This window comes from Copadichromis virginalis, linkage group LG3, assembly GCF_057382275.1.
Source record: "Copadichromis virginalis isolate Kocher_CV1m ecotype Utaka linkage group LG3, C_Virginalis_male_GT1.1, whole genome shotgun sequence".
Classification (NCBI taxonomy): Eukaryota; Metazoa; Chordata; class Actinopteri; order Cichliformes; family Cichlidae; genus Copadichromis; species Copadichromis virginalis.
The window spans coordinates 45,449,812-45,463,149 of NC_140620.1; the positions used below are offsets into that span (position 1 = coordinate 45,449,812).

The following is a 13,338-nucleotide window of genomic DNA, read 5'->3' on the forward strand; positions in this document are numbered from 1 at the left end:
TCCATGACTGCAACTAAGAGATAAAAATTGTGATTTTGCTAATTTGCAGGTAAAAATCCATTTGGTTGTAGATTTAAATTTGAAAAAAATCTGATTAAAAAGCTTGTTTAATGATTATTTTAATAGCTTGCAATAACTAAAGAGGAAGCAGGTCCCCCAGGATATCCTCTGAAGATTTCTGTGAATTATAATAAAATAAAATAAATTAACTTTTATATTTATTTTGCATCAACTGCAATGTTGTTTTTCCCACAACCCACTTATTCAATAAACAGACAGAATGTTATTAGGCTTCAAGTGATGTCATAAATAACTCACAGGATTATGTTTCCTTCATTTTACTTTTTTAAGAAAACCGTTTGACTCAACATAAAAAATAAAGAAATAAAAATCTTTCATAAGACATTTGGAAAGAAAATTAGGTCTATATAAAAGGAGTCTTTATTTAGTCCTCACAGTACAGTTTGTACATCTGTTTGCTTGGAAATACTTCAGTAATTCACCAGTGAGGGAAGACAGTCGTCCACAGTCAGACGGCATCGTGGATTTTAGGAAATTCAATTTGGAAATCTTTAAATTAAACCCAAACAGAATCAACCTTTGATAAATTAAATATCTTTGATCGAATATGCTTTTAAACAGAAGAAAATCAGAGCCCAGCTTAAGTCATGTTGCCGTTTCTGTGTGTCGACTGTCTCCTGTTCGGTTTCCTCTCATTAAGACTTTGACCACATTGCAGATGGTCGCTCCTGAGCTGAGCCTGTGTGTGTCTGTGTGAGTCCTGTGTGTGCGCACACGCTTTAAAGTGAAACTCATCAGTATTCCTCTCACTCTGGGGGAATTAGCTGCCAGAACACCGCTTTTTCTGCCAACTTTGATCCCAGCCCTCCTTTCAGGACCAGTAAGGTGGACAACAAACCACACTCGTTATAGCTCGTTAATGGACCGACGCAGGGCTCAGAGCCTCAGGCAGAGTGCAGTGAGGATCACATGCACGAGGGAGTATAGGACTCCAACACGTAGCTCAACCTTACCCCCTTCTCTCCAAGGTCTCTTAGTGCTTTAATCAAATCCTGCCTGCCAGAGAATAACTAACAAATTAGCTCAACCCTCGGCTGTAAAACTGGTCAAATCTTCTTTTACATTTGTATCATAACAAGGCGACCAGGAGACGCTTGAGTACAAGAGGGTGCTTGAGATAATGATATTGGTGAATAATGGCTCCTGCCACATGTGTTTTTTTTAAGCACAGTCATTGACTTTGAAATGCCACAGAACATCTATCATCATTATTTAAAGATCTTAATTTTAATTTAACAGAACATGAACAGATGACATTAAGCTTTAATGAATTTCAGTAAAGTCATTGAATATGAACTTACTTCAGGTCTTCAGAAGCCCTCGCCTGGATCAGAGGAGTCTCCACTGAATGTCCGAACACGGCTCCTTCCGAGCCTGCGGATAAAACAAATCCCAGATCGTGTTCAGTGCAGCTTTATATTATGTTCCACAAAATACTTTTTTGGTAACGATTTAAACATAGAAACTAAATCCATATTTTTCAGTGACTTGCATGATTCAATTACATTATATCACCATTTAAAAGAGAAGAAAAAACAAGTGAACAGACTGCAGGCAATGGGCACGTATTGTCCACATAAACCTCCTGCTGCAGTCTTTCAATCATTAAAATCCTTAGAACAGCTAAGCCCAGCACTGGCTGTGTGATTAGCTCTGCTGCCTTTTTACTTGCCAAGCAAATGTGTAAAACCAGAAGACCAATGGAGGCAACTCGTTCATGCTGTTGTTTACACCAAATTCTGACCCTAACATCATGATGTGGCAGGAAAAAGACTCACCCAACCAGGTGACCAATATCCAATTTTGGTCAGCCTGTGTCAACTGTAGCCTCAGTTTCCTGTTTGGAGCTGAGAGTGTCACCCAGTGTGGTCTTCTGCTGTATATTTGCATTCAGAGATGCTCTTCTGCATACCTTGGTTGTAACGAGTGATTATTGGAGTTACTGTTGCCTTCCAATTAGCATGAAGCAGTCTGACCTCTGGCATCAACAAAGCACCCAGAGAACAGCTGCTCATGGAATATTTTCTGTTTTTTTGGACCCGTCTTTGCAAACTCTAGAGATGTTTTAGAGGGAAAATCCTAGTAGATCAATCACGCCACGTTCAAAGTCATCTGACTGCATGCCCAAATGCATTGCTGCCATGGCTGATTAGAAAACTGACAAACAAGCAGCCAAACGGGTGTACCAAATGAAATCACCAGATAGTGTATATTACTTGTGTTGACATATTGTGGATTAAAGTCTTAAGTCTTACTTATGCCTTACTCATTAATGTGCTGGACTTCTAATATACTCCGGGAAAACCTACAGTACAAAAACTTAAGATTCAAATCTGCCCTTTTAGTTTTAGACAATACACCATTGATCACGGTTTATTTAAGATATCCAAAGACAACTGAGTGAGACTCCAGCATCGTCTTACCTGTGACTGTGAACTTTTCTGCTGCCATGATGACCTCCTCCTCGTCGGCAGTGAACAGAAGTGTGCCCCCGTCTCTGCTTCGCACCTCCAGCCTCTGACACTGGGCTTCCACAGCCTCGGGACCTGCAAGAGAGACGTAGATACTCAAGTTTCCATTGAAAACCTTCAGTAAACGTTGCTGAGTGCACTCAATTTAACGGCAAAGGAACGATTCAGCTTATTTGTATTCATTTACCTCTACTGCATTTTCCAGTATTTTATGAATGTTTCTAGATCTAACTATACATTTTAGTTACGATTAGAAAAATTTCCACCTCAAAAGTTTTATTAGTCTGCAGTGGTAACAACTTTCACTTTTTGAAAATATCGCTGTCAAATAAAGGTTGACTTATGCGACTCTGGTCTTTTAAATCTGCTCCGGGAAGCTACAGTATGTTTGTGCATGTAAGACTATTAGCAATCTGAAATACTTTGTGGAGTGCTTGCTTTGCAAATGAAAGGCTCCTAACAAAGCTGGATCAGCCATGCTTCTCTGATGAATGAAGACAAATCAGTAATCTGTTCCGCTGGTGAGGAATATTAATTCCTGTTCTCCAGACTTTGGTGTTTTTTCAGATGTGCATGCACAAAATTCGTCTCCTTTTCTTGCTCTCCTCTCCTCTCTCTGCCATTAATCCATGCCCTGCGACGGCTGGGGAATTTAATTATTCTCGCTGAGTTTCATCTCATTTCAGACGAAACGCAGTACCCACAAAAGCAGGCGTAATTTTCAGAGGAAGGTCAAGCGTGACCAAAACGTGTCATATCAACAGTCTTGTCAAATCACCATCAACTCTCTACTTATGCTGGCTAAGATCAATAGCTATTAATGTTAATAAGCAGGTCATTTGCTTTCTAGTGGTGATTAATCATGTAAATGACTTTGGTAATTTAGTCTGACTGATGGCTGAACCTGATGATAAAGAGATGAAACTATTGCTCTTTCAATAAGAGCATCAAAGGTTAGCGTCTGGAAAAAAAAAACAAACTACTCGAATAAGATGTAGAAGCATTAAAGAGAACTTCAAGATAAATTGTTGTGCTAATCTTAAATGAAGTCATCAACAAATGGTATTGATCTGGTAATTTATACAGCTGTGGCCAGATTAATCCAAGACCAGTTTTTTTCAATAATAAGTTGTACAAAGAGAGAGGAATACAATGCTGTGCAAAAGTCTGGAAGTGCATCTTATTTCTTCATATATTTTATTAGAAAAACATTCATAAGCCAAAAACAGAGATTCTACAACTCTAACAAGCTTGAAAGTCAGTATCTGGTATAAAAATGTGATTCTTCAACACAGCCTGAACTGTTAGGCAGCTTTCTTGTCATTTAAATAGTCTTCAGGAACAGTTTTCCAGGCTTCTTAAAGGACATTCAAAGCTCTTCTTTGGATGTTGGCTGCTTTTTGTTCTGTTCTCTGTCGAGTTGATCCCAAACTGCTTCAATAATGTGCAGCTCTAGGATTTGGGGAGGCCAATCCATGACGGGCAGCATACCACTGTGTGTTTATTTCTATCCAGGTATTCTTTTACTGCATTGGCAGTGTGTTTTGGATCATTGTCATGCTGAAAAATGAATTGAGTTGCCAATCAGAAGCTTTCCAGATTGTATTACATGTTGGATCAAAATCTAATCGCGTGTTTCTTTTCCAGGTCTTTTGTAATTTGGCAGAACTCAGCCTTTTCTCCTTGTTTTGCTTCCTTAAGAATGGCTTCTTTGGCACCCGTTTAGGTTACTGGTTGAGCAAGCGCCCATATGCCTTGTGGATGAAATGGAGCAGCAAAGGTTCGAGTCGAACCTGTGGCCTAATCTCTCAGGTCTCTGTCAGGACTTTTTTCCTTTTGTTAAGAACATAACTTTCAGATACTGTTCTTCTACTAAAGATAGTTTTTGAAGGTAAGGTTTCAAAACAAAATTTTATGTTTGTCAAAATGTGTTCTCATAATCATAATTTTCATAAATACACATGATGAAAAGCCTTTTTGCGACAGCCTGCTGGTGATAAAATGCTTGAAAATAAAATTTTAAATTGGAAAATGGAAAATAAGTGAAAAAGCAGCCAATCTCCAAGGAAAATATTTTATAAACCTTTAAAAAGCCTGGTCAACGTTTGCACAAGTTTAAAATGGCAAACAGCAACATATAATGAAATGAGGGGTGGCTCAAGACCTTTGCACAGCACTGTAAAAACTGAAACTACTTGTAGGCTACATTGCAGACAGTCATTCCACAGCAGGTGTTTCCTTGCAGGTGAGGCAAGCAGCAATTTATAGTTTCAGGATGGAAATGGCACCAGCAGTAGTAGTGTAGAGGTACACAAAGGAGGAAGTGGAAACTCACCCACTGTGAGCTGACCAGTTAGCAGGCCTTGTTCGTTTCTGGCATTCAGCGTTACGTTCTTGTCTGACCGCAAGACCAACAAGCTGTCCTAGGGGGAAGCATGGAGGGGGGAGGAAGAGACACACAGTGGGAGAGAGACGGAGAAGAGAGGAAAAAAAATGCTGCATTAAAAAGCTTAAATCTCATAAACAGCGTTGGAAACTGTTAAACTTATTCTTTCAATGTTAAAGAACCACAGAGGAAGGAAGAAATTAAATATGTAAGATCACTGAACAGGACTTATTTAAATCCCCACACTCAGCAGCTATCAGAGACTGCCTTGTCTTGTTGAAATCAGAATTAATGTAATTATGCTGGTTCGAAGTAGATTGTAGTCTACAGTAAAAAGGTTTCCCAAGTGGATCTTTCCTGGATAATAACCACCAAATTACACAACATTAAGGCTAAAATGGAACAAATTAAAACCGAATTATTGAAAGATGAGTAATGAAGTGAAGAAAGAGATAGAGGAGGAGGAAGGGGTTTGCGGGGCAGCCGAGGACGTGTGTGTGATGAGCGTGGGTGCATTCTTTTCATCGCTGCAGACATTTCGGCTGTGGACCTGTCCTGCTTTCTGGCAGCTTTGCATTTTGCAAGTTTATAGCTTGTTAACATTTGAATGATGGCACATGTGCATTTTGAAAAGGCTTTGAAATGCACCCATTCTACCTCAGACGTCTACATTTCCCAGTAACATCATCTTATGAATACATTTAGGAGACTTCTACCTGGACTTTAGATTTTAAATACCTGACCGCTACAATCACACACTTGCTATCACACAAAGTATATATGGTTGAACATCAACATACTCTGGGAGGGTTATGTGGGTCTGCGAAAATGTGAAGCACATATCAATGTTTCTTGTGTGTTGTATCGGTCTGTCAAACGTCCTAAAGCAGCTAGAGATCTTTCTCTTGGTACTTGACCAAAATATTTTATAAACCTATAAGAGCAACATAAATAAGAATTCTGTAAAAGCAGATGTTGCTGGAAGCTCAGTGACATAATGACAACTTGTGCTCTAGGGCTGCAAACCCAGACAGTATGTCAAGACTGCCTTAATTGATTTTTGGACATCTTCAGGCAGTATAAGAAGCTGTAGCAACACTGACCTAGCGCCACCGTATAACTCTTATGGTGAAAAGTTAGCAGTAAGCAGTTACTCTTTTACACATGCCACAGAGCGAAATTACCCTTCACTTGGAATTGTTTTGAGAGCTCTGTGTGTCGTTTCCTTTTTAAACACGCTGTTTTTATATTAAAAATGATCCCCTGTACACATGTAATTCAGCACAGTTTCATAACACAATTCAATCTATCCAACAAGACCATTCAGTGTAAATTAGTGGCAGAGGGCTGGTTGGGCGATACTTCTATGCGAGTTAGTCACCAGGAGGAAGTAAAGAGAGATGAATAACTGGTGCATCCCAACGATGTTTTAGCCACAGTGCTGAAAAGCTTTTCTGTAAAAGTGGATCTATTCTGCTTGCATGTGAGCTGAGATATATGTGCAAGTAATCCATGCGACTCCGCTGACCAGTCAATTCCAGGCGCTTTCTTCTATTTCTATGTCGATAAAAATGGGTATCCTTAATACGATCATATGATGTGTTAAGACCAGACTAAAGCTGCAACATACAGTACAACAACACGTGAGCTTTGCAGGGTCCATTTCAAGCATGTAATTTTAGCTTTTTTTTTGCCAGGTGCATGTTATTCACAGGTATGGGTAAACCATAAGGCATAAACATGCAAACATAATGACAGTTGATTTCTGAAATCCTTTTTTACCATATGGGTGTTTACTTAAGTCTTGAATACCAATATTTTATTACACATTTTATTAAATGGAGGTGGATTGTGTCTGGCTGACGAGTGTAGGAGTGCGCTTATTTTTCAGACAATGGAAAGCTGGCATTGTCCCGTGATCACACAGGGATTTAAATATATTTTACTCTATATAAACAGTACTATATTTAGCTTTGATTTATTCTTTTTGTTTTTTAAATTTTAATGTAATTAAGCAGTGCAGGATGCCAACTGCGCAAACAGACCAAACAGCATGGGCACTCATTGCCAGTGTGTTTTATTTTGCTATTTTAGTGGCCTGAATATATGAGAATTTACCTCCGTACATGTTAGGGGTACACTAGTACCTGTAGAAGGTTTTTTATGTTTAGTCAGGTAAGCCAGCTGCTACTTTCTTTAAAACACCAACTGGTGCTGATGGAGAATTTTACTATTACTTTACTGCAGCACTCTGATCGTTCTGCAGTGTGTTAGTCAACCACAGGCTCATTCTGACCCAGGAAAAACGTCATGTCACTAGCTCTACAATTGTACTAAAACAAGTGACATTTACAAGCATTTAATCACAGTCTAGTATTTGAGCAAATAATTCTGCCGTTCCCTTAATAATTATCTCAACTTTGCAGAGGTCATTTGGTTCATTTTCATTCCCCGCTCGCTCCTTTCCGATGTTAATGTGCATCATCAAGTTTCACCACGAGGCAGCGGCATCATGGAGAAATTTGACTTCTTGATTTGAAGTATCCCTTTAAAGAGTTTATAGGTGTTTAACAGTATCCTGAGGGGGCACGGCTGAGACGCTCGTGCTCTCCTTACAACCTCCCCGGGATCACATAAAAGGCTTTTAAAGTCACTGTGTCTGCCGAGGAAGGTCAAGCGCAGATCAGAGTGAATGCACGTAAACGGAGCCTGTTGTTGTAGGTGTACCGGGCCCCATCAGACTGAAAAATTACCATGACTGGTATACGGCAGAGGATGCCTCCCCGCATATGATGAATAAGTTCAGAGCAGAAAGCGAGAGCACGTCACCCTGCTCCTACGAAATAGTTTCAAAACAAAGCAAATGTGTGCTGTCTGACGCTGTTGACTTTCAGCGAGTGAGTATAAAATGAAAACTGTTTAAAGCACAGATAAAGAGCACTGTTCAGAGTTTAACTGTAAGCCTAACTATCTATTTGCATAGATACATTTAAATTTTAATTATACCGATTGTTGTGCTGGAGGCTCATTTACATACTGAGCGGCACAACTAAATGTAATTTTTTTAAAATGCCAGGCGTGAAAAAGCAATGCTTATTATGCCTTAATTTCCTCATTTAAATAAGAAATCTTGCAGCAGGCTGTTTAAAAACATGTCTGCAGTCATATTCAATATTAAAAGTTGCCTGTATTTTAGTGCAATGCAAATCAAAGCGGTTCTAGCTTTCCGAGGCGACGCTGCAGTTTGCGGTTTAAGCTGCTCGAGATTAACAGGTGGATGGCTTTAAGCCGTCTTTTGCCGACTTGAATTCAGAAATAGTGCTTACAATCAGCTCTCTCGTGCTTATCAAATGCAAGTAGGTGAGGCTTAGTGAAGGAGAAGTTTCACTCCAATAAAGATACACCTGCATCTGCGGCTATTTATAGATCAGTCAGGCTCCCCGGAGACGATAACGAGAGCCAACAGTCTGAACAGCAGAGATGTGATTAACTGTATCTGGGCACTGCGATGCACTCGTACCACTGTGTTCAGTTTTCAAATTCCAACCAAGTTTTCATTTGATTTACATCTTTATCAGCGACAGTACCATCTGTATCTAGTGGTTAAAAAGTTACAAGATCATTTATAAAAACCCCAGAAATGTTGTGTTATTATAAAATCCATGTCTGCTCCATGATTTGCGAAGATTACCTTTAAATAAAGACTGACTGCTCCCACATCTAGAGCCTCCCAGCTGTCAGATTTGATCTCCGTACTGTCGTTCCTAATGGGGGTAAAATTCTACAGTTGCAAGCAGCTGTGGCTTGAGAGGGTTAAAGAATTCAGCTACAATTACTTTACTATATAAATGGAGAATTTGTAGTTGGTGTACATCCCAGGCCTCCTGCCTTGTGTTATGTCCAGTCCAGCAGCTGATTTCTTTCTTTCTGTAAATGTTTGAGCTGGCAGAAGAAAAAAAAGTTCTTATCATAAATAAAAACACTTGCCTCTTAATCGCCAGTAATTGAAAGTTCTTGGAATTACATCATTAAATTACAAAAAAACAGCAAAAAGACTAATTAGAGTGGACTGGCCACTTTGCTAAAATATATCACTGCTGTTCACTGAATCTAATTTGACCACAGTTTGTCCTTAAAGGCAGCAGAGATTATTAGCCTAATGCATGTGCAAAACAGGAGCAATTCCAAAAGATAAATTGCTAAACTCAAGACGCGTCTCCTTTGTGCATTCATTTTCTGTTTGCAGAGAAATCTGCTGAGACTTTAAGCTATGCAATCCCACGTGCCTAAAATCTTTCATTTAACTTGACGTTAACCAACTTTAACTTTGCCCCAACCAAAATATTCAGATAGCCATATATATTCATCTGTGCAGTCCCAGTGTCATTTAAAAGTTTATACTAACCAGCTATCCAACCCTTATTTATTCCAACATCTTTGCAATACTGATAGTGATTAGTACTGATCTACCCTGTGAGAAGTTTCCTCTCGATGAAAGCGGGAGGGGGAAGAAGTGCCCGCTCACACGTCTGCTTTCACAAACACTTGAAATTATAAATGCAGTGTTCCTCTGACAGGTAAAACTCCAAGTGTGACGACGATTTCAAAAAGCCTGAAATTGCTGTTGCACTCAGACGGGCAAAAATGTTGAGTTCCAAACTGATTTGTCGTGCCTGAAATTATAACAGTATTGTGGCTTTCACAGGTGTAATTTAAGCTATTGTCTCGCAATCATATGCTTGAATTTTGTTGTAATCCAAACGTCTGATATTAAGGTCATCTCGCGGTATTGTTTTCACAGTCCTCATACAAGACTGTGTTTGGTGGGACAGCTCAAGTTTGCATGTAATGTGCTATCTGCAGAAGCTGACAGGTGACGGGAGAGAGGCGGGGAAGGAGGGAGGGCTGAGATAGGTGGACAGACATGCAGGCAGTGAGGAAGCCTTCGGGGCAGGAAAAAAATAATATCGAAACTCTTCCTTCCATCCATCTGCCTGTCAGTTTTGACAGACAACTCAGCACAGGTACATATGAGAACTGCAGCAAAAGAGGCTAACATTATCACACATATTAAAACAAGCTGAGTGTTAGGCTCTAACGTTTTGCAAAGAAAAGCGTCTGGGGGGCGATTAGAGGATCATCAGGGGGTCCCTTTTGTCCCTCTGTGGGGGGAAACTCCAACTAGGTTTATATCTGGGACTCTCCACCATTTGACCTTAGAACTGAAGAAGCTTCTCGGATGAGAGGTGAAACGTCTTCAAGCAACTTAAAGAAGTCCAGACGCTTTTCGTTGCAAGCTCCTTTGACTACGATGACCTGGATGACTGAGAACCTTCACAGGCTCTAACGTTTTACACTTCATTTATGTCCTTACTATTTCAACTCTTCAACTCAACATTATGGTAACACTTAGAATGAATATAGATAATAGACCCTCATTTGATGGCGTGTGTGTTATTGAGCATTTTCTACAATATGGGCAAAGCATTTTTTATTAAAAGGAACAAAATTATTGAAATCTACTCAACCCTGTGTGAAAAAATAATTGCCCCCTAAGCCTAATAACTGGTTGTGTCATCGTGGCAGCCTTTGTGATTATAGTCATTGAGTCTTTCAATCTGGAGGAATTTCGGCCAGTCCTCTTTGCAGAATTGTTTTAAGTTAGGCCAAACTGGATTTTCCAACATTAATGGCCTGTTTAAGGTCAAGCCAAAGCACCTCAATTGGATTTGATTCTGGACTTTGACTAGTAAAAGCTTAAATTTGCTTTTATGAGGCATTCAAAAGTGAACCTGGTGTGATTTGGATCATTGTCCTGCTGCATAACCCAAGTGTGTTTGAGCATCAGGGCACAAACTGATGGCCGGACATCCTCCTTCAGGATTTTCTGGTAGAGAGAAAAAGTCATCATTGCATCAGTTACAGCAAGACCTGAAAAAGCAAAGCAAACTACCACCACCATATCTCAATGCTGGTGTTCTTTTTATTTATTGCTGTGTTAGTTTCATGCAGACGTAAAAGGACAAAAAGTTCAACTTTTGTCTCGTCAGTCCGCAGAATATTTTCCAAAAGTCTCTGAGATCATCAAGACGGGTTTTGGCAAATGTGAGACGAGCCCTTGAGTTCCCTTTGGTCAGCAGTGGTTTTCTCCTTGTTCTCTCCCGTGGATGCCCAGTCTCTTTCTTTGGTTCAATCATGAACTCTGACCTTAAGTAAGACAAGTGAGGCCTGCGGCTCTTTGTACGTTGTTCTGGGTTCTTTTGTGACCTCCACAGTGAGTCGTCGGTAGCCCTAGAAGTGGCTTTATAACACTTTCCAGACTGATAGATGCCAAAGACTTCTTTAGATCGCATTTTTGCATTTTTGGCTTCTTTTTTAAAAACTTCTTCACTTTGTCAGACAGGTTCTGTTTGAGCGATTTCTTGATTCAGCAGGTCTTGTATGCATGGCTCGTAAAACTGAACTCAGCTTTCCAAAAAATGCAGTTTATCACAGTTAATTCATGACTTAACGGGGGGGGGGGGGGGGGCAATTACTTTTTCACACAGGGCCAAATAGATTTGAATTATTTCTTTCTCTTAATTAATCAACATTTAACAACTGCATCTGTGGCTATTTACTCAGGTTACCATAAAAAATGTGAGAAATATGCAAAAAACATAAAAGCAAAAAATCAGGAAGGAGCAAATACATTTTCATGGCTATAAGGTTACACAGACACGGCTGGAAAAACTTACTAATAATATCAAAACTGAAAGCAGCAATAATTGATTTTCTGACCACTTGGTAAAGTGCAACAAGCTGTGAACGCAGACATATGATCATCTCATGATGTTAGTATGGGTAACCCATTAACACTAACACACTATTTACACATACAGCAGCAGATGCTGACCATCATTAGCATTCCTTTGAACTGATGCTTTTAGGCGCTTTCCTTTTAACTCTGTTCGGTCATATATCGGGCTCTTTATCTGCAAAATGTTCAGCAGCAGACCGGCGACTCTGCCTGCTGTTTGGTGCCTAACAAGTTGTGAACAGTGATTTTATCAGAGGTTTCTACTCAAACAGCCATATGCTGCTGCTGAGGTTGACAGAGCGACTCAAAACGCTAAAGTTGTGGGTGAAAAAAACTAAAAAGACACACACACACACAAAATAAAACTGAAGAGCCTTTTTCTGTAGGTTCATCAAAACAAGAACTCTGATATACATATGGTTATGATACATGATTTTAAGCTCTCAATATGAAAAGGTTTACAAAAGTCACACAGAAATCCAAACATTCAGTGATCCTGTACACTGCCGAGACAAAACTTGTTACATGTAACCAATAAATACTGTTAAATAACAATTTATACTACAAGAAAAATGAAATAAAATGTGTTAAAAATCTAATTTAAACTCTTACTAATATATTTATTAAAACATTGCTTAAATCTTTAGCTTTTGTTTTGTGGGTAACTACCCTGATTTATTAATGTGGCCTATTTATGGTAAAATAAATGGTAAATGGCCTGTATTTATATAGTGCTTTACTAGTCCCTAAGGACCCCAAAGCGCTTTACATATCCAGTCATCCACCCATTATCACCAGTGTCACACAGAGATTGTAAACTGCATTAACCTACCATTAAATAAACACTAGGTTGGCGCAGCCCGCTCTCCAGCGGACTCGCACAAAAGAGATTTTAAATCTCAAGAGCTCCACTTCATGGTTAAATAAAGATTTAAACAAAACCGACAAGACTTTGGTTTTATGATTAACAGTGGCTTCTTTCTTCCTTCCTTTCTTATTTCCCTCCTGTCTGCCTCACTCCCCTGGGTGACAGGTAGGTGGATGCAATTAAATGTGCAGGAATAAACTGAACTTCAACTCAACTCATTTGAATTCAATTGAATTTGAAAGTAGGGCCAAACAGCAACAATCATACAGAATGACAGTAAAAAAAAAAAACAACCCCACAACAACACACACACACGCCTTTAAACAGAGCGTATCATCCACAGTGACTTTCTTTTAATCATTTCGACCTGCAAAAGAGTCTGCAGGTCAAAATGCTAACCTGCTGACACCTCACAAACACAACAAAAACAACCTGATTGCATTTTTCCCATGCCTTTTGCTCGGTTAATCAATGTAAACTGAAAGAGAACAGCTGTCACCTCGCAACATGCTACTCTGACGCTGCTCTGCCTTTTTAAAGGGCTACTCAGCATGTACTTTGCTGGCAGCAAAGTACATGCTGAGTTACTGCCAAAATAAGCAGAGGGAGTATTTCAATATGTTACCCGCAGATTACAGCTTCAGTTACTGATTAAAATTTAAAGCAATGATTGACTCGTGAAAAGGAAAAAAAACATATCAAACTACAGCTTACTGTGAGTTTAGCAGCTGCA

At 39.4% G+C, this 13,338-nt stretch overlaps 1 protein-coding gene across 3 annotated transcripts in view; it reads right to left on the minus strand.

Annotated features, from left to right (window-relative positions):
• LOC146714992 (zeta-sarcoglycan-like) overlaps nucleotides 1–13,338 on the minus strand; it is a 58,904-nt gene that overhangs the window by 16,763 nt on the left and 28,803 nt on the right. For all 3 annotated transcript variants that reach the window (XM_085451343.1, XM_085451345.1, XM_085451344.1), the window contains 3 exons: nucleotides 4,888–4,975; nucleotides 2,505–2,627; nucleotides 1,383–1,455 (listed from right to left, as the gene is read on the minus strand). In XM_085451343.1, the coding sequence (XP_085307469.1) occupies nucleotides 1,383–1,455; nucleotides 2,505–2,627; nucleotides 4,888–4,975 (284 nt within the window). The remainder of the gene's footprint in view (nucleotides 1–1,382; nucleotides 1,456–2,504; nucleotides 2,628–4,887; nucleotides 4,976–13,338) is intronic.